Below are 19,617 nucleotides of genomic sequence, written 5' to 3'. Positions count from 1 at the left end.
ATGAGCATATATACCACCCAAACTGCTTTAAATGTAAAGTTACAAATGCAAACTTGTACCATTGTTTATGGTCTTGCCCCCTACTGTATTTTGGTCACAGACCCATAACTATACCACAACACACCTGACAGATTTTTCTGCAAGAACCTCTGTGGGCGAATTTTGGTTACTTAGACCCCAACAAATATTGTTGCTCGGTGGAGGCATGCAAACTGTTACACTTCATAGTGGAAGCAGGTCTGAAGGTTATTTTGTAGGTGTGGTTGCAGCCAACAGCACCTCCTTTCAAACCATTTCTGGATAAATTGGCCTTTCTATTCAAAATGGACTGGGCCTAAACATAACTCTTTAAAAGAGAGAGTGGTACAATCCTTTTTCATGATACGGGAAGCTTTATCCAGATGCTACCACAGAGAATCAGGGATAGACTCAAAAACTGTTTTATTATACATGCTGGTTTCTGGAACAACTGGGGTTGGCAGAATCACCCCTTAAGGGAGTTCTAAATACTCAACTAGGGCCGGGAGGGATTTCCACATTGACCTACCATATTTCCAGAATCAAGTCTAACAATTTAATCTTCTTTACTATTTTTGAAACAAGCATATGGAGATGGATTTCTGGAAAGGCAACTAGCACTGTTTCCCCTCTACGTAAAGGAGGCACACATTAATTTTGCGGCTATAGCAGGTCTGTCTTTACTGTTCATTGTTCTTCATGTTTTATATTTTCTTACAAATAATGTTTTACCAAGACTGAGCCTAATCATACTACTGAAACAACTACAGATATCTTCACTATATCATTCCTGATCCAACCAACAGTGCAAACTGAATAACAAGCGCAGATGAACAGACCCGATATACTACCATAATCTTGTAGAGGCAATTATCTTAACTTCACATGTTATATATTGATGTATGTCTTGGAAAACTTTAATAAAACCATGCAAAAAAAAAAGAGAACAGCCTTACTGGATGAAAGCTTTTAGGTACTTTGCCCACTTTCAGAATCTTTAAAAAAAACTAAAGTCTGCAAAAAAAAAAGACCAAGTCCACAGACATCCATGGATTAAAACCAAGAGCACATGGCTCCAAGAACACGAGTGTGTCGGAGGCCTGACACAAGATAATTTTCCTGATTTGGATAGAGACAAGATAAACAAAAGTATGTTAAATCTCACCCTAGAGCTTACTGGAGAGGTGAGAGATACTGATGATGTCACATTACATCATCCTTATCTATAGTAATAACAGATGATGTCACTGGAGAGGTGAGAGATTCTGATGATGTCACATTACATCATTCTTATCTATGGTAATAACAGATAATGTCACTGGAGAGGTTATGGACTCTGGAAATAACTGCTGTGATATTTATTACGGTCTCCCCATATACAGGATTACACAGTGGTGAAGAAGACCTCTAGTGATGGCTGTCGGGTCCCTGTGTGTGATGGATGGCATGATGGAGAACTACGCTGGAACCTCTGCACAGTGCTGAATCAGCAGGAAGAAATGGAATTAAAACTCCTTTCATTTGTACAGATGAGAACTCTGAAAAAGCTATGTGTTTGACCGCCATAACGCTGGCTTCCTCAGGCCATAACACTTGAAGAATACGGGCAGAACTGCATTTTTCTGTCCCTCCACCTCTCAATAAAGATTGACAAAAATTGTAGTAAAAAAGTGACAGCTTAACTGAGAAAACATGACTCTTCTCTCCCCCATCAACGGAATTATGGGGCTCTGTATATGATGACAAACCGCCTTTTTTGTTTCTTTAAACAAAAAGGGTTTTCCTAATTTTGTAAGTAGTAAAACATAAAACACCTCTATAAACAGTATTGTCATAAAGGTACTGATATATAGAATAAAGTCAACAGCTCATTTTTAACACACCATGAATACAGCAAAAGTAAAGCTCCTGGAAAATGGTGCATGTGTGTTTTTCCATTGCACCCCTCTTAAAAATTTCTGAAAGCTTTTTAATACATTATCTGGTGCAATAGTCATTGTAAAATACAGCTTGTCCAGCTATAAACCAGCCCTCATACTGCTATGTCAACAGAAAAAAAATAAGGCTATAGCGCTTCGAATGGGGGATGAAGAAAATGAAAAGACAAAAAATGGCTGGCAGATATAGGAATAAAACGGTCAACAACGTGAAAAAAAGAAAACTACCAGAACTGTTTTTTGGTCACTTTGCCTCCTAAAAAAATGGAATGAAAAATGATCAAAAAAGTGTATGTATCCCAAAAGGCTAATTAAAACTAAGGGGCCTTTTTCCAGCAGACGACGTCCCAGCAATGATCGCTGCTGTGCTTTTACACAGGAGCAATGATCACTAGTGAATGAGAAATGCCATCTGTAGCACAGAATGGCTCCTGACACAGAGTGCTGACGAGAACAGCGATGGGGAATTATAGAACACCTGCGGTGGTGGGACAAAGGAGGACTGAAAGGAAAGGTTGGATGGAGCACCCTCTACTGCTATGCAGGGAGGTGAAGGTGGATTTCACAGCTTCGTCTTCTCCAAGCTGAAGAGGGGTTTTGTAAGAAAAATGCACAGAAGAGGCTGAGAAACCTATTCCAAAAATGCTTAGAATGGCCTATTCCATACACTAAAAAAAGGTGCAGTTACTCAGCTACTTAATTTTGTTTTTATTTCCGTTTGTCTGCCCCTCAAATGGAACAGAGAAATTGAAATCAATCCTAGAATGGTAAAGTTGGAAGGGACATGCAAGGTCATCAGGTCCAACCTACTCAATGGCAGGATTCACTAAATTATCCCAGACAGATGTCTGTCTAGCCTCTTAAGACTTCCATTGAGGGAGAACTTACCACCTCCTGTGTCAACCTGTTCCACTCATCGATCACCCTGTCTAATATCTAATCTGTGTCTCCTACTTTTCAGTTTCATCCCATTGCTTCTAGTCTAGCAGGGAGGGCAGACACAGTAGGATCCTTAATAAAATAAAGCTTTAATCTTCACAGAAATCATTCACAGGAACAAAATCAGGCAAAACCACAAGATCAGACAAGGAATCGGAGCAGGTGGCTTGGATCAGACACAAATCAGATACTAACAGGACATAGGAACTGATATGGATATAGGAGCTTGGGACATAGACAGTGACACTGACCAACTGGCAAAGCTTGAGGAAACTGACAGGGTATAAATCGCAAACTAAACTGAAAACAGTGAACAGCTGAGTAGTGGTGGAGACCAACGCAGGAAAGATTAACGGTTTCTTGACTGGTGAAGTGATGTAACAGAGCTGCCTTAATCAAAAACTGCAAAATGTGCAGAGTTCATGACATAATCTTTATACTTTCACCCTAACTTTATTTAAATAAAAAAACTTTAGAGATAAAGATTAAAGGAACTTCTCCCCTGTGTGTATTCTCTGATGATTAGTAAGATATGATCTTTTAGTAAAACCTTTTCCACATTCTGAACATGAATACGGTTTCTCCCCTGTGTGAATTCTCTGATGTGTAACAAGATCTGATTTAGCAGAAAAACATTTCTCACATTCTGGACATGAAAACGGCTTCTCACCTGTGTGAATTCTCTGATGTCTAATGAGATTCCACTTGTCAGTAAAACATTTCCCACATTCTGGACATGAAAATGTCTTCCTCCCTGTGTGAGATCTTTGATGCGAGACAAGAGATGTTTTCTGGGTAAAACATTTGCCACATTCTGAACATGAATATGATTTCTCTCCTCCTGTGTGACTTCTCTGATGTTTAACAAGTGATGATTTAGCAGTATAACATTTTCCACACGCTGAACATGAAAATGCCTTCTCTCCTGTGTGAGTTCTTTGATGTTGAACAAGATCTGATTTCTGAATAAAACATTTCTTACATTCTGTACATGGGAATGGCTTTTCCCCTGTGTGACTCCTCTGATGGATTGCAAGCTGTGATTTATTATAAAAACTTTTCCCACATTCTGGGCATGTAAATGGTTTCCCATTTGTGTGACTTCTCTGGTGGATTGCAAGCTGAGATCTACTATAAAAACTTTCCCCACATTCTGGGCATGAATATGGCTGCTCTCCTGTGTGAAGTCTTTGATGTTGAACAAGTTTGGATTTCTGTACAAAACATTTCTCACACTCTGGACATGAAAATGGCTTCTCTCCTGTGTGAGATCTTTGATGTGAGACAAGAGTTGTTTTCTGGGTAAAACATTTCCCACATTCTGAACATGAAAATGGCTTTTCCCCTGTGTGAATTCTCTGATGTTTAACAAGATCTGATTTGTGGTTAAAACATTTCCCACATTCAGTGCATGAAAATGGCTTCTCTCCTGTGTGAATTCTCTGATGATTAACAAGATTTGATTTCTGACTAAAACATTTGCCACATTCTGAACATAAATACAGCTTCTTGCCTGTGCGAACTCTCTGTCTAACATTAAATAATTTCCAAGCAAAACATTTTCCATGTTCTAAATATGAAAATGTCTTTTCCCCTGTGTGAATTCTTTGATGCTGAACAAGTTTTGATTTTTGAATAAAACATTTCCCACAATCTGAACACGAAAATGGCTTCTCCCCTGTGTGGCTCCTCTGATGGATTGCAAGCTGCGATTTATAATAAAAACATTTCCCACATTCTGAACATGGAAATAGTGTCTCCCCTGTGTGACTTCTCTGATGGATTACAAGCTGTGATTTATAGTTAAAACATTTTCCACATTCAGGACATGAAAATGGTTTCTCTCTTGTGTGACTTCTCTGATGTATAAGAAGAGATAATTTGTACATAAAATATTTGCCACATTCTGGGCATGAAAATGGCTTCTCCCCTGTGTGAGATCTTTGATGTGACACAAGAGATGTTTTCTGAGTAAAGCATTTTCCACATTCAGAACATGAAAATGGTTTATCTCCTGTGTGAATTCTCTGATGTCTAACAAGAACTGATTTGTGGTTAAAACATTTTCCACATTCTGGACATGAAAATGGCTTCTCTCCTGTGTGATTTCTCTGATGTATAACAAGATGAGATTTCTCAGTAAAACATTTGCCGCATTCTGTGCATGAAAATGGCTTCTTCCCTGTGTGAGTTCTCTGATGTCTAATAAGAACTAATTTCTGAGTAAAACATTTTCCACATTCTGAACATGAAAATGGCTTCTCTCCTGTGTGAAGTATTCGATGTTGAACTAGTTTTGATTTCTGACTAAAACCTTTATCACATTCTGAACATGAAAATGGCTTCTCTCCTGTGTGACTTCTCTGATGGATTGCAAGCCATGATTTATAGTTAAAACATTTCCCACATTCTGTGCAAGAATATGGCTTCTCTCTTGTTTGAGTTCTTTGATGTTCTCCTCTTTTGTAACTTTTCTTTTGCTTATCAGTCTGTGATGAATCGGAAGATGGAACCTGTATAAGAGAATCAAATGATGGATCTTTACTGTGAAGGGTTGAGGGAATATTTGGGATAATAGCAGGTTCTTCATATGTATCTTGTCTGATACCACAATCTTCTGCTTTACAATCTGCAGATATCAGATGTCCATCTGAGCTCCTGTTATCGTCATCTGCAAAGAATAAAACATAATGACGTCTATAGGTTCAAGAGAGCTATAAATTGCAATAATTAGGCAAGGGATGAGGCTGTGGACTGCTGAGTAGAGAAAGTCAGAACCAATAAAAGCTGCAAGACTGCCGAGAGCCTGGAGCTATCATCGGGGGCCGCGGTGTGCAACCCCCCAGTCACACAATCACAGTTATCCAGTGGATAACAGTGATCGCATAAAGTAAAAAATAGTTAAATATAAAGTTTCATCTCTCCTCACTGATCGGATCCGTGACAGGAGATGAAATTGCTCACCTCCATCCTCTGCAATGTCCCGCGGTGATATGGTCCTGCAAGGATCTGCTGCAGGCTTCTGCGTATGCGCACTAATGGCAATATTTCGGGCGCATGTGCAAAAGGGCGGGTAGCCCGAAAATTTTAAAATCTCCCTACTCTCGGCAAGCAAGAGTAGCTGAGAGCAAGGAAATGTCACCGGGGGCTACGGTATGTGGTCCTTGGTCATGTGATTACCGTTATCCAATGGATAAAAGTGATCATGTAAAGTATTTAACGGTTTAAAAAAGTTTTTTTAAAAAGTTTCACCTCCCCTCACAGATCGTATCTGTGAGGGAAGATGAAATTACTTACCTAAGGCTCCCAGATTTGTCCCCCAACAGGATTTTTATAAGTGGACCTTTTGGCGGCTACTTCGCCTGTTGTCAAAATGGTGGACACATGCGCAAAAGCCGAGAATCGTCCAGGAAATTTAAAATCTCCCTGCTTCTGGCTTCCAAAGGTAGCCGAGAACCTGTAGATTTCACAGGGGGCCGCGGCCCCTAGTCACATGACCGCTGTTAACCAATGGATAAATGGCGATCACGTAAAAGTAAAAAAACGTTCACGTTTCACGTCCCCTTACAGATACGAAGGTGTAATTACTTACCTAAGGCCTCCGGCGATGTTCCCCGCCGGGATCTTTATCCACAAACCTTTCCCTAGTTTCTGTGCATGTGCCCATTGGCAAAATGGCGGACGCAAGTGTAGAAGCTGAGGAGGGCCCGAGAAATTTAAAATCTCATTGCTCCTGGCTACTTAAGGTAGACCGGAGGCCTCATTGAGTGGTCCCCAATCATGTGATTGCCATTACCAAATGGTATAAAAAGGTAGCATTCTACTTAAGTCCGGTCTCACACGACCAGATAGGAACTGCGAATTCTGCATGTGTTTGATCCGCGGTAATCTGCAGATTAGTCAGATGTTACATGGCTTGTAACAATGACTGAGAATACTTTTTAAAATTTGGTCATTAGTGGGGGTTTCTATCATTCTGACACCTATGAGCCTGTGCATATGTACTCCAAGATGGTGCCAATGAAAGTACAGCATGTCCCACAGAAAATGAGCCCTCAGGCCAGTTTCACATGACCAAAAATCTCACGCATGTTTATTGCGTTGCAAGAGTCACCAAACTCATGCGAATTTGAACTCTATTCTTTTGAATGGATTCATACACACGAGCGATGTGTGAAAAAATCTTGCCATGCTCTTTTCGCTTTCCTCGGAATGCATCGCCCATTGACTTCAATTGGACCTTAAATACATCGCATGTCTCTCGCAAATATTCACATCTGCACTACAACCTGCAGGCAATTCCGTCACATGTGAAAAATCCCAAAGGGGTTGTCCAGGGTTAAAAAAACATGTCTGCTTTCTTTGAAATACAGCGCCACCCTTATCTATAGGGTTGTGTGTGGTATTGCAACTCAGCTCCATTGAAGTAAATGGGAAATGAGCTGCAATACCAGACACAAACCACGGACAACCCCTTTAACTGATGTTTAGAGTTTACAGGTCCAGCAATAATCTGGGAGTGTGATGTGAAACTAAACTTAATCGGCAACTAAATGTGGTTGATTTTACAGCTCAAGTGCAATTACTATTTCATACCGGGGCAGGTAGGGGGGGGGGGACAGCATTATTTTCAATAACTGAAATCATCATTTAAGATCAGCATTCGGTGAATACTTGCGATCTGTTATATAATATTGAAACAAGTTGGACAATATGAAACATTCAAGTGTGATCAATACACAAAAATAAAAAAAAATTTAGAGGGTGGTGATTACCTTGTCACAGCAGTGTCTATATTCCATCTGCACTTCCCATCCATATTATAAATGCTCATCCTGTGTTTTCACTTATAACGGTATCACATATCATCCACATTTAGTTTACATATAAATCTACATAACTATCTGCAGCCGCTGACCGAGGAGAATCTGTTACTCCTCTCTCCTGTAATTAGTGGTTACTACTCACCTGGGCGGTTACCTGTAGGAATCTCCTCTTCAAACTCCTCTTTGATCATCACAATTGTCACTGTATCATCAATATCGGTTTGATTTTTCTCCCAATACCAAAGCTGTGAGAAAAATAGTGTAAAAGTCAGCAGACGGTTGGAGAAGTCGTGTGGAATGTTTTAGTGCCTCAGTGGAGGAGATCAGCGTCTACCAGACACATCCGCTGTTTGTCTCGGGGAACATAAAGGAGCAGATAGATATAAATCCAACCTGTTGGCTCCTTATTCCCACCAGTAGTCTTCACCGCCAGAAAACTGGGAGAAGATCCAGACAACATGTAATGTCTCTGGTCAGCGGTAATACTCCCATCTCCACCGGCCTCATCACACAAGTAGAAGACATCTAATAAGACTGAAGACAAGAGCTTCAAAGCCTTCTACAGATCAGAGCGACATCTCCATCTACCTGGTGGTCCTGTGGAAGAAGAGGACGGGGACATCTCTCTGGTGGGCTTCTCTTACTGGATGGAACTGGAGGAAACACAGACGGACACTGAAGTCATTCTTTACATACAGACAATAAAGTCCCCGTGTATTTAGTCCTGTCTATTACCTGGTGATGGGAGCGGCTGGTGGGTCTCCATCATGGCCTCCTTGTACAGATCCTTGTGTCCTTCTAAATACTCCCACTCCTCCATGGAGAAATAGACAGCAACATCCTGACACCTTATAGGAACCTGACAACACAATATACAGTCATTACCCAGAAGCCTCCAGTGCTGTTACTGTATAATGTCCCAGCATTCCCTGCAGCGTCACCTCTCCAGTCAGCAGCTCAATCATCTTGTTGGTGAGTTCTAGAATCTTCTGTACATTGATGTCCTCATGTATCAGGGGGTGAGGTGGGGGCCCCGTGATTGGGCTCAGGGGTCTTCCCCATCCATCACACACAGGGGCCCGACAGCCATCACTAGAGGTCTTCTTCACTACTGTGTAATCCTGTATATTGAGAGACAGTAATAAATATCACTACAGACATTTCCAGAGTTCATCACCTCCCCAGTGACATCATCTGTTACCATAGATAAGAATGATGTAATGTGACATCATCAGAATCTCTCACCTCTCCAGTAAGCTGGAAGATTATCTCTAGGGTGAGATTTAATATTCTTTCCACCATCTTGTTCTTGTCTTCCATCATCCTTGATCCTACATTGTAGAAATCTGAATAGGAAGATTAGACAATGTAAAAAAAAAAAAAACACAAAAAAATACCACATAAAAGTATACATTTACTGGAGATAATGAGTGGACGCGCTTGAGGAGATAATTAAGTGTAGATTTTCTATTCTCCTTTTTTATATAAATTGCAACATGATGTAAGTAACTTGTGAAGGCAATTCTTCTATCTTTAAAATCATAAGGAATTGACCCCTCCACATGACCGTAATCAGCCCCTTATAAGAACATTTCACATCCCCCTGTGCTGGATCTATTCCTCAGGTAGAACCGATCCCCCAAATACCGTTGTGAGCGCAAATTTAGGCCTCAGTCACACTGCAGAGTTCTGCTCAGTATTTTGGGACCTACAGACAAAAGTCTCATGGGAAGCTTTACATCTCCTCTGTCTGTTGGTTCCGCTCCAGGTTTGTCTCACAAATACTGATGCAAATTACCAAGCAGAATACCGCCATGTGAATGCCGCATCAGCCTAACTCGCATAGAGCCTTTAGCAGAGTTTAATGTGGACCACTTACCTGATCCACAGACGACCTGGGACCTGAAGATTCCCTTCATGGGGCACAGAAAAGGCCCGGGTAACCCGCAATTACCATCCAAGGGGCCAGGTATTGGATGGACCAGTTCCTCTGCTCCTTACAAGAGCCAGATGGCTGTCCTATTGGGTCAATCATGGTGCTGGTGGAGGAGTCTAGCGTCTATCTTCACATTGCTGGCGCTGCCGCTTCCTGTGGGTCCGCAGCTTCCAGAGCTCAAAGCTCAGTTGAGCTCACATGTGCTTCAGCAGAAGGGCTGGTGCTGCAAGTAGGAGTATTTCCCTGGGGCTTCTCTCAGTGTCGGCCCAGGAGATCCCATCTCTCTCTCTCCTACATATGTTCAAGCTGGGGCATGGGGAGATGGAAGTGTGGAGACATCAGGAAGACCGGCTGCTGCAGCAGAAAACCTAACCACTGATGGTGGTGCTCTCGATGAGACTTGTTCTGCTCCTGGGTGCCCTCCTACACATGCAGGGATGCCTACCAAGTGTGACTCCCATGTTACGCATGCTACTCACTCTCCTCTAAACCCAGTTATAGATAAAAGCTGGCATTAGAAGGCTCATATAACGGCTTTTCCCACAAAAATAGAAGTGGATGTCTTCTCCAGCAGCTAGAAGCCTCGCAAAGAAAATACGTTTCTGCCTTACAACTGGACTTACAGTATATAGGTCAGAGTGCATAGGGGCTGTAGAGGAAACACAGGACTAAAATACTAGAAACCCTGGATGCTCATAAGCAGGCTATACAACAGCAAGGGCTTCAAGTATCTGACCTGTTCCGCATCTAGATGACCTGGAGAACAGTCACAGGCAGAATAATCATCGGAGGACTCATCGAGGATATTGAAGCGTCCCAACTGGAATTGTGATCTGCTGCATAGACCCCCTAACCAACTGATTGAAATTGGGATGATTCACTGGTCTTTTGGCCCTAGATCTGACACCACCCATCCCTGAGATATTGTCTGCCATATTCACTTCTGTAACGAATAAGAAGCGATCCTACAGGATGTCAGGGAATCAGATGTTTATCTTTTCAGGGTTCCGCCATCTTTATACTCCCCAACCTAGCACGTCACACCCCGCAGCTAGGTAAGGCTTTGAAACCCGTGCTCTTAGCACTACAGGAAAAAGAGGTGCAATACCGATGGGGTTATCTCTTCCAACTCCAAGCCTATAAAAGGAGTAAATCTACTGTATTTAAATCTCTTTGCCAACTTTCTCGACCCCCAAGAGCGCCATGGCATACTGTTGGGGCCGACCTCAGTGACAGCCATGCAGACTAGAGATGAGCGAGTGTACTCGTTAAGGGAAATTACTCGAGCGAGTATCGCCATTTTCGAGTACATGTCTGCTTGCCCGAAAAGATTCGGGGGCCGGCGGGGGCGGTGGAGGAGAGCCGGGGTGAACAGGGGAGAGATCTCTCTTTCTCTTCCCCCCGCTCACTCCCGCAACTTACCGCTCACACCCGCCAGCCCCCGAATCTTTTTGGATGAGCAGGCATGTATTCGAAAATGGCAATACTCGCTCGAGTAATTTCCCTTAACGAGTACGCTCGCTCATCTCTAGTCTGCATGGCTGTCACTGAGGTCGGCCCCAACAGTATGCCATGGCGCATCTCTCCTCACATTGCTGGCGCTGCTGCTTCCTGTGGGTCCGCATCTTCCAGAGCTCAAAGCTCAGTTGAGCTCACATGTGCTTTAGCAGAGGGGCTGGTGCTGCAAGTAGGAGTATTTCCCTGGGGCTTCTCTCAGTGTGGGCCCTAGGAGATCCCATCTCTCTCCTACTTCCTGGGGTGTCCCAGGAAGTGTGCCCCGATCTTGGCTTCCTCTGCCCCCTCCGTAGGGCCTGCAGCACTAGGTGCTGTTTGTATGATTACTAAAGGGCCTTTTATGCTCCTGAGAAGAGAAGCCAAATATTATACAACGTACACAAAAAAAGTGTTACGGTGGCCATGTTTAAGGAGACTAATTTTAGGGCAGATCACATCCCTAGGTGTGCCTCTAGATATTATATCTCCTGGTTGCATGACCCTCATTCCTCTTAGAAGGCTTGCAGAATATCCACAACCTTTCACAAGGCTCTTCAATATCAAATGTTATCCTCTAAGATAGACCTGGCTGCTTGGTTCCGGTTTATAAAACTTTCTGTTACAAGCGAGATGTTGATTCTGGCTACTACCTATTTTCCTAGCCACGATCAAGTTTCTTCAGGTAGGAAGCTCCTATGGGATCCTGCAGAATTCGCAGAAGGCTTCAACATCATTTTGGAGGAGGAAGACTTAAACTATGTGTTCAATCCAATGGTAGACGCCTCTTCAGGTAGGTCCTCTGTCTCCCTTTCAGCCTTATGTTCATTAGAAAAAGACCTGGGAGCCCTAGATATGTGGAGACTTCTTCAGCCGGGTGTCAGGTACTTCAGTTTCCACTCCCTAGAGCATAATGGTTATAGCCATATAGACCTTTTTTATATATCACAGACTTTTAGACATGAACCCAAAATGCTCCAGGCATTATTCTTGTGGTGAGATCATGCCCTTGTTTATGGTGAACTTAATGACCCAAGTAGAAATTTAAGGGTTAACACATAGCACTTAAAATGATAACCTCCTTAATGACTGGCTCTGCATAAATGATAGCAAAAAAGCTATTATAGATTTTGCTCATGACGAGAATGACTCCGGGGCCCCTAGCCAATGGGAAGTTCTGAAGTGCGCCACAAGGGGAATTCTTGGATCACATGGCTCGTGACTTAAAAAAGAGCGATTGCTGAAACTAAAGAATCTCCTTACTGAATTAAAGGATAAGAAGGCTTCCAAAAAAGAGAATCCCTTAAACACCCTAAAGGTAGACATATCTTCCCTTAGGCATCAAGTCTAGATCAGCGTTCCCTGGGGTTTTAGGACAAACTTCGGACAGGTTTTTTCGAATACGGGGACAAATGTCGATGATGGCTAGTCAGAAGTCTTCATCCTAGATCACTACAAACTCATGTACCTAAGATACAGTTTAGGCCCAGTGGAGTGGTCCACTATACTGTGGATATTTAGAAGAGTTTTGAGCATTCAATGATAAGCTATATAATATAAAAGAGGAGTCAGGAGTGGTTGGGCCTTTAAGTGGGGTGAGCATTGAGGCTTACTTAGATGGTCATGCTCCCAACGCAATAGAACTGGTGGGAGCACGGGCTATGGAATCTGACTTTACAACCCCTGAATTACTGGAAATAATGAGGAACTAAAATTGGTCAAAAACTGGGGGCCAGATGGTTTCTCCTCTTGGTTTTACAAACTGTTCAGAGAGGAAATTTCATCTTTTACCCTGCATTCCTTTAATGTAATTTCATGAGGATGCCCTTTTCCTCCACAGGTCTTGCAGGCCCATATAGTGATCATCCCAAAGCCAGACAAGAAAGCCTCGATCTGAAACAACTTTCAGTCCATATCACTCATTAATAGAGACATGAAATTATTTTCTAAAATGTTGGTGTTGCGGATACAATCTCTTATTCCGGTCCACAAAGAGCAGGTGGGTTTTGTCCTTGGAAGAGAGGCCAGGGACAACACCATCACGTCATTGTCCCTGATTACTGGAGCCTGTTGTTCTTGAACTCCTCTCTGTCTCCTGATGGTGGACATGGAAAAGTCTTTTGATAAAGTACATTGGAAGTTCTTGGAAGAGACTCTAAGGAAAATTGGATTGGGTTCTAGCATGAGAGATTGGATAATGGCGTTTTACAATAATCCCACAGTTCAAGTACATGTTAATGGCTCCCCGTCAGATTCATTTCAGATCCGGAATGACACTCGGCAGAGATGCCCTCTGTCCCCATTTCTATACGTGTTGGTCATGGCCAATGTAATCCAACAAAATGGCTATCGGGGTGTTACGGTGGGCCCATCTGAACATAAGATGACGCTTTTTGCAGACGACTTACTTTTCTACTCATCTTGCTTGAGGGTGGGGCAAGCAGTGATACTCCAAGAGTTCCAGAAGTTTGGAAATGTCAGTAATGTTAAGGCCAACCTCCAGAAGTCTGAAATTTTGAATATCATGCTGCCATGGAGCAAGGCATCACTCCTAGAAAAAGAGTTCCCCTTTAGATGGTGACATTTCTCAATAAAATATCTGGGATTTTATTTGCGGTGGATCCCTCACAGGGCTTTTTCTTTTAACTTCAAACCATTCATGTCTAACTTAGAGAGAGATCTGGACAAATGGAGCTTGTGTCTTCTGTCCTGTTGTGAAATGATTAATGTCATCAAAATGGACACCCTCGCGAAATTTCTTTACCTTTGTCAGACATTGCCAGTGAGGCTGCCTAGAATATTTCCATTATGTATACATGGCTTGATCACTAGATTTGTATGGAAGGGTCATAGGCCACGATTGAAATACAGTCTTCTCACGCACCAGAAGGCACATGGAGGCTTGAGTCTACCCGACTTCACTCTGTACTACAGAGCCACCATCTGTAATTGCGTCTTAGACCTGCTTAATCACCAATCTTCTAAATTATGGGTAGAGATAGAATACAATCCTGAACCCAAATTAACTCAGGGGGTGTTTTAGCTTCCTAAACCCTTTCTTAGAGACTCCCCTAATCTTTCCCCAGTTTGCTGTTGGAGATCTGGGTGAGTTTTGCTAACCGATGAGCTAATTAATTCCCTGCACCCTCTTACACCTCTAATAGGCAACCCAAAATTTGAAGCCACAATGCCGATTCCCACCCTCTTCTCCCTTCCTAGTACACCTATCCAACATTTGAGAGACGTGCTGACTCAGGCGGTCCTGAGACCTTTTTCAGAGTTCTATAGACAGATTACAGTTCCTGCTGGAGTGTGGAAGCAATTCTTTCAGTTATGGAGGTTTGTGGGATCTCTGACACCCGCGATGAACTTGTTTAGATCTCTCATTCCATTTGGGGAGCTATGAATGTCTGTGGAATCTCCTAGACATGCTATTTCCTTGCTTTACCAGATGTGGCTGACAAAGGAGATAGAGAACACACACCTTGGTTTTATTAACACCTGGGAGAAGGAACTGGGTCAGTGTTTTCCTCAAGAACTCTGGCATAAGACCTTTACTTGAACACACAAAATCATTGTGCCTTGTAGGCTTCAGGAACTAAACTATAAACATGCTGGCTAAGTGGTATAGAACAGCAGAGGAACTGCATAGAATATAAGAACAGGTTTCCCCCTTCTGCTGGAGATGTTCTAGTGACACACAATGCTGGAATGCCCCCCAATAGCTGCTCTTTGGTGGCATGCTATGGCATTATATGACCACATCTGTGCTTCTCTATATCTCAGATTAAAAAGGCTCTCCTTCTTTTCTTTGTACTTGCAACTAGACAAACCATACCTAGATTACGGCGTTCCACTGTCACCCCTAACAGGGCGATGTGGTCAGAGTCAGTCAATACCTTTATGTGTTACAAAGAAACGTGAGCAGATGAGGACAATAAACTAATTTCTACAATGTTTGGCAGCCTTGGATGTCCGTCCGGTCATCTCCAGACCAGACGGACATCCAAGGGAATTGGATTTCATTGGGACTTAAAATTAGAAAGGTAAAGTCCCTTGGTGCAAGCACCGAGCCATGACTGACTCCTTGGGTAATGTCACATCCTGATGTTCTCCTGGCAGACTGTTTTTGTGGGGTGGTTTGCCATTGCCTTCCCAGTCATCTTGTCTGGGTCTTAGAAGTGAAACGGAACTCAACTGACAACTAAATTTGACTGATAGGGTGATTTTACAGCTGAAGGACACTATTATTATGATGACTATTTCATACACGGGCAGGTAGGAAAAAACTGCATTTTTCCTTCAATAGCTGAAATCATCACTTAAGATCAGCATTTGATTGATCACTTGCGATATGTTTGTAGAACGTTAAAAGTAATTTGATAATCTGAAACATTCAAGTGTGATGAATACACAAAAATAGAAGAAATTCAGTAGGTGGCAAATACAATCTATATACAGTGCTGTGAAGAGGTATGTCCATATTCCATCTATATTTCCCACCCATATTATAGAAGCTCATCGTGTGTTATCACCTATAACGGTATCACATGTCATCCACATTTAGTTTGTACATTGGCTGAAGGGGGAACATCCAGCGGAAACTGACAGATCCCAGAGCTTATAAATCTACATAACTATCTGCAGCCGCTGACCGAGGAGAATCTGTGACTCTTCTCTGCTGTATTTAGTGGTTACTACTCACCTGAGCGGTTACCTGTAGGAATCTCCTCTTTACACCGCTGATCGCCCCTCACATTTGTCTCTGCAGTATTAATATTGGTCAGATCTTCATCCGGATAGAATAGCTGTGAGACAAATATTGTAAAAGTCAGCAGACGGTTGGAGAAGTCGTGTGAAATGATCAGGAGTAGTTATCTGAGCCACATAGCTGCAGGTCTAGAAGCCGGACATATATATTAGATGGCAGCTCAATGACCCCTCAGGAACCTCATACACATGTATCATGGCTAGACACGCTGCATGTTGTCTCAGTGGAGGAGATCAGCGTCTACCAGACACATCCACTGTTTGTCTCAGGGGAAATAAAGGAGCAGATAGATATAAATCCAACCTGTTGGCTCCTTATTCCCACCAGCAGTCTCCACCGCCAGAAAACTGGGAGAAGATCCAGACAACATGTAATGTCTCTGGTCAGCGGTAATCCGGCCATCTCCACTGGCCTCATCACACAAGGAGAAGACATCTAATAAGACAAAAGATAAGAGCTTCACAGCCTTCTACAGATCAGAAGGACATCTCCATCTACCTGGTGGTCCTGTGGAAGAAGAGGACGGGGACATCTCTCTGGTGGGCTTCTCTTACTGGATGGAACTGGAGGAAACACAGACGGACACTGAAGTCATTCTTTACATACAGATAATAAAGTCCCCGTGTATTTAGTCCTGTCTATTACCTGGTGATGGGAGCGGCTGGCGGGTCTCCATCATGGCCTCCTTGTACAGATCCTTGTGTCCTTCTAAATACTCCCACTCCTCCATGGAGAAATAGACAGCGACATCCTGACACCTTATAGGAACCTGACAACACAATATACAGTCATCACCCAGAAGCCTCCAGTGCTGTTACTGTATAATGTCCCAGCATTCCCTGCAACATCACCTCTCCAGTCAGCAGCTCAATCATCCTGTTGGTGAGTTCTAGAATCTTCTGTACATTGATGTCTTCATGTATCAGAGGGTGAGGTGGGGGCCCCATGATTGGGCTCGGGGGTCTTCCCCATCCATCACAAACAGGGGCCCGACAGCCATTACTAGAGGTCTTCTTCACTACTGTGTAATCCTGTATATGGGGAGACAGTAATAAATATCACTACAGACATTTCCAGAGTCCATCACCTCTCAGTGACATCATCTGTTATTACCATAGATAAGAATGATGTAATGTGACATCATCAGAATCCCTCACCTCTCCAGAAAACTGCAAGATTATCTCTCGGGTAAGATGTAATACTCTCTCCGCTATCTTGTTTCTGTCCGTCTGCATCCTTCATCCTATTGTAGAAACCCAATTAGGAAGAAGATGAGAGTGTAAAAACCAAACAGAATACCACGCAAAAAATATACAATTACAGGAGATAAAGAGGGGAAACATTTGAGGAGATGAAGAGTACATTTTCTATTCTCTCCTTTTATACGGATTGGAATGTGATGTAAATAACTTGTGAAGGCAGTTCTTCCACCTTTAAAATCAAAAAAGCATCAAAGGAACTGGCCCCTCCACATGACTGTCATCGGCCCCCTGTTTTAGGAATGCTTTGCATCCCCTTTGTGCTGATTTATTTCTGGGATAGAGCTGATCCCCCAAATATTGGTGTGAGCGCAGCTCTAGGACTCAATCACATAGCGGAGTCCTGCTCTGTAATTTCCATAAGTAATTAGATGCCAGAACGGAATAGAGACCAAATGTTCTTCAGCCAGTGCCCAGAAATGGTTCCAATAGACACAGGGGCTTGTAACAATGGCGCCCCCTGTCTCTGGATGATGGACAATGAAACAGTTGGAGCTGCTGGTGCTTGTTGGACAATCAGAGGCTCCTCTCTACTGGTGGTCTGTAGCGGGCATCCTGAGCCCGGTCACCTCATGTGCTCTCACACATCCACTGGTCCCAACACCTCCTAACAGTCTGGTCAGACGTCCCTCTCTACTGGTGGTCTGTAGGGGGCGTCCTGAGCCCGGTCACCTTGTGTGTTCCCATCCACTGGTTCCAACACCTCCTAACAGTCTGGTCAGACGCTCCTCTCTACTGGTGGTCTGTAGGGGGCGTCCTGAGCCCGGTCACCTTGTGTGTCCCAATCCACTGGTCCCAACACCTCCTAACAGTCTGGTCAGACGCTCCTCTCTACTGGTGGTCAGTCTGTCCTGAGCCCGGTCACCTTGTGTGTCCTCACACATCCACTAGTCCCAACACCTCCTAACAGTCTGGTCAGATGCTCCTCTCTACTAGTGGTCTGTATGGAGCTTCCTGAGCCCGGTCACCTTGTGTGCCCTCACACATCCACTGGTCCCAACACCTCCAAACAGTCTGGTCAGATGCTCCTCTCTACTGGTGGTCTGTATGGGGCGTCCTGAGCCCAGTCACCTTGTGTGCCCCCATCCACTGGTCCCAACACCTCCTAACAGTCTGGTCAGACGCTCCTCTCTACTAGTGGTCTGTATGGAGCGTCCTGAGCCCAGTCACCTTGTGTGCCCCCATCCAGTGGTCCCAACACCTCCAAACAGTCTGGTTAGTCTCTCCGCTCTACTGGTGGTTTATCGGGGGGACATGAGCCCGGTCACCTTGTGTGCCCCCATCCACTGGTCCCAACACCTCCTAACAGTCTGGTCAGACGCTCCTCTCTACTGGCAGTCTGTAGGGGGTGTCCTGAGCCCGGTCACCTTGTGTGTTCCCATCCACTGGTCCCAACACCTCCTAACAGTCTGGTCAGACGTCCCTCTCTACTGGTGGTCTGTAGGGGGCGTCCTGAGCCCGGTCACCTTGTGTGTTCCCATCCACTGGTTCCAACACCTCCTAACAGTCTGGTCAGACGCTCCTCTCTACTGACAGTCTGTAGGGGGTGTCCGGAGCCCGGTCACCTTGTGTGTTCCCATCCACTGGTCCCAACACCTCCTAACAGTCTGGTCAGACGCTCCTCTCTACTGGTGGTCTGTAGGGGGCGTCCTGAGCCCGGTCACCTTGTGTGCCTCCATCCACTGGTCCCAACACCTCCTAACAGTCTGGTCAGACGCTCCTCTCTACTAGTGGTCTGTATGGAGCGTCCGGAGCCCGGTCACCTTGTGTGCCCCCATCCACTGGTCCCAACACCTCCTAACAGTCTGGTCAGACGCTCCTCTCTACTGGCAGTCTGTAGGGGGTGTCCTGAGTCCGGTCACCTTGTGTGTCCCCATCCACTGGTCCCAACACCTCCTAACAGTCTGGTCAGACGTCCCTCTCTACTGGTGGTCTGTAGGGGGCATCCTGAGCCCGGTCACCTTGTGTGTTCCCATCCACTGGTTCCAACACCTCCTAACAGTCTGGTCAGACGCTCCTCTCTACTGGTGGTCTGTAGGGGGCGTCCTGAGCCCGGTCACCTTGTGTGTCCCAATCCACTGGTCCCAATACCTCCTAACAGTCTGGTCAGACGCTCCTCTCTACTGGTGGTCAGTCTGTCCTGAGCCCGGTCACCTTGTGTGTCCTCACACATCCACTAGTCCCAACACCTCCTAACAGTCTGGTTAGACGCTCCTCTCTACTAGTGGTCTGTATGGAGCTTCCTGAGCCCGGTCACCTTGTGTGCCCTCACACATCCACTGGTCCCAACACCTCCAAACAGTCTGGTCAGACGCTCCTCTCTACTAGTGGTCTGTATGGAGCGTCCTGAGCCCAGTCACCTTGTGTGCCCCCATCCAGTGGTCCCAACACCTCCAAACAGTCTGGTTAGACTCTCCGCTCTACTGGTGGTTTATCGGGG

The 19,617-nt window shown here is 44.3% G+C and overlaps 3 protein-coding genes across 3 annotated transcripts in view; all 3 read right to left on the bottom strand.

Moving 5' to 3' along the window:
- The window catches only part of LOC136628738 (zinc finger protein 268-like), a 451,149-nt gene that overhangs the window by 103,153 nt on the left and 328,379 nt on the right, over window positions 1-19,617 (bottom strand). The window lies entirely within an intron of this gene.
- Window positions 2,979-19,617, bottom strand: part of LOC136629115 (zinc finger protein 585A-like) — a 39,705-nt gene continuing 23,066 nt past the window's right edge. The window contains exons 3-7 of the mRNA XM_066605251.1: window positions 8,662-8,841; window positions 8,456-8,579; window positions 8,309-8,373; window positions 7,863-7,965; window positions 2,979-5,565 (exon numbers count right to left, since the gene is read on the bottom strand). Coding sequence (XP_066461348.1) covers window positions 3,380-5,565; window positions 7,863-7,965; window positions 8,309-8,373; window positions 8,456-8,579; window positions 8,662-8,841 — 2,658 coding nt within the window. The 3' untranslated portion in view covers window positions 2,979-3,379. The remainder of the gene's footprint in view (window positions 5,566-7,862; window positions 7,966-8,308; window positions 8,374-8,455; window positions 8,580-8,661; window positions 8,842-19,617) is intronic.
- On the bottom strand, window positions 8,894-17,157 carry LOC136627184 (uncharacterized). Its single transcript, XM_066602117.1, has 8 exons — window positions 17,076-17,157; window positions 16,770-16,949; window positions 16,564-16,687; window positions 16,417-16,481; window positions 16,222-16,353; window positions 9,600-9,633; window positions 8,966-9,066; window positions 8,894-8,914 (listed from the first exon to the last, which is right to left on the bottom strand). Exons 1-8 carry the CDS (start codon window positions 17,151-17,153, stop codon window positions 8,894-8,896), a joined length of 735 nt encoding a protein of 244 aa, XP_066458214.1. The 5' UTR covers window positions 17,154-17,157.

Source organism: Eleutherodactylus coqui, chromosome 5, assembly GCF_035609145.1.
Source record: "Eleutherodactylus coqui strain aEleCoq1 chromosome 5, aEleCoq1.hap1, whole genome shotgun sequence".
Taxonomy (NCBI): Eukaryota; Metazoa; Chordata; class Amphibia; order Anura; family Eleutherodactylidae; genus Eleutherodactylus; species Eleutherodactylus coqui.
Note: the sequence above shows the minus strand (reverse complement) of the source record. Positions and strands in the feature narration are given on the sequence as shown.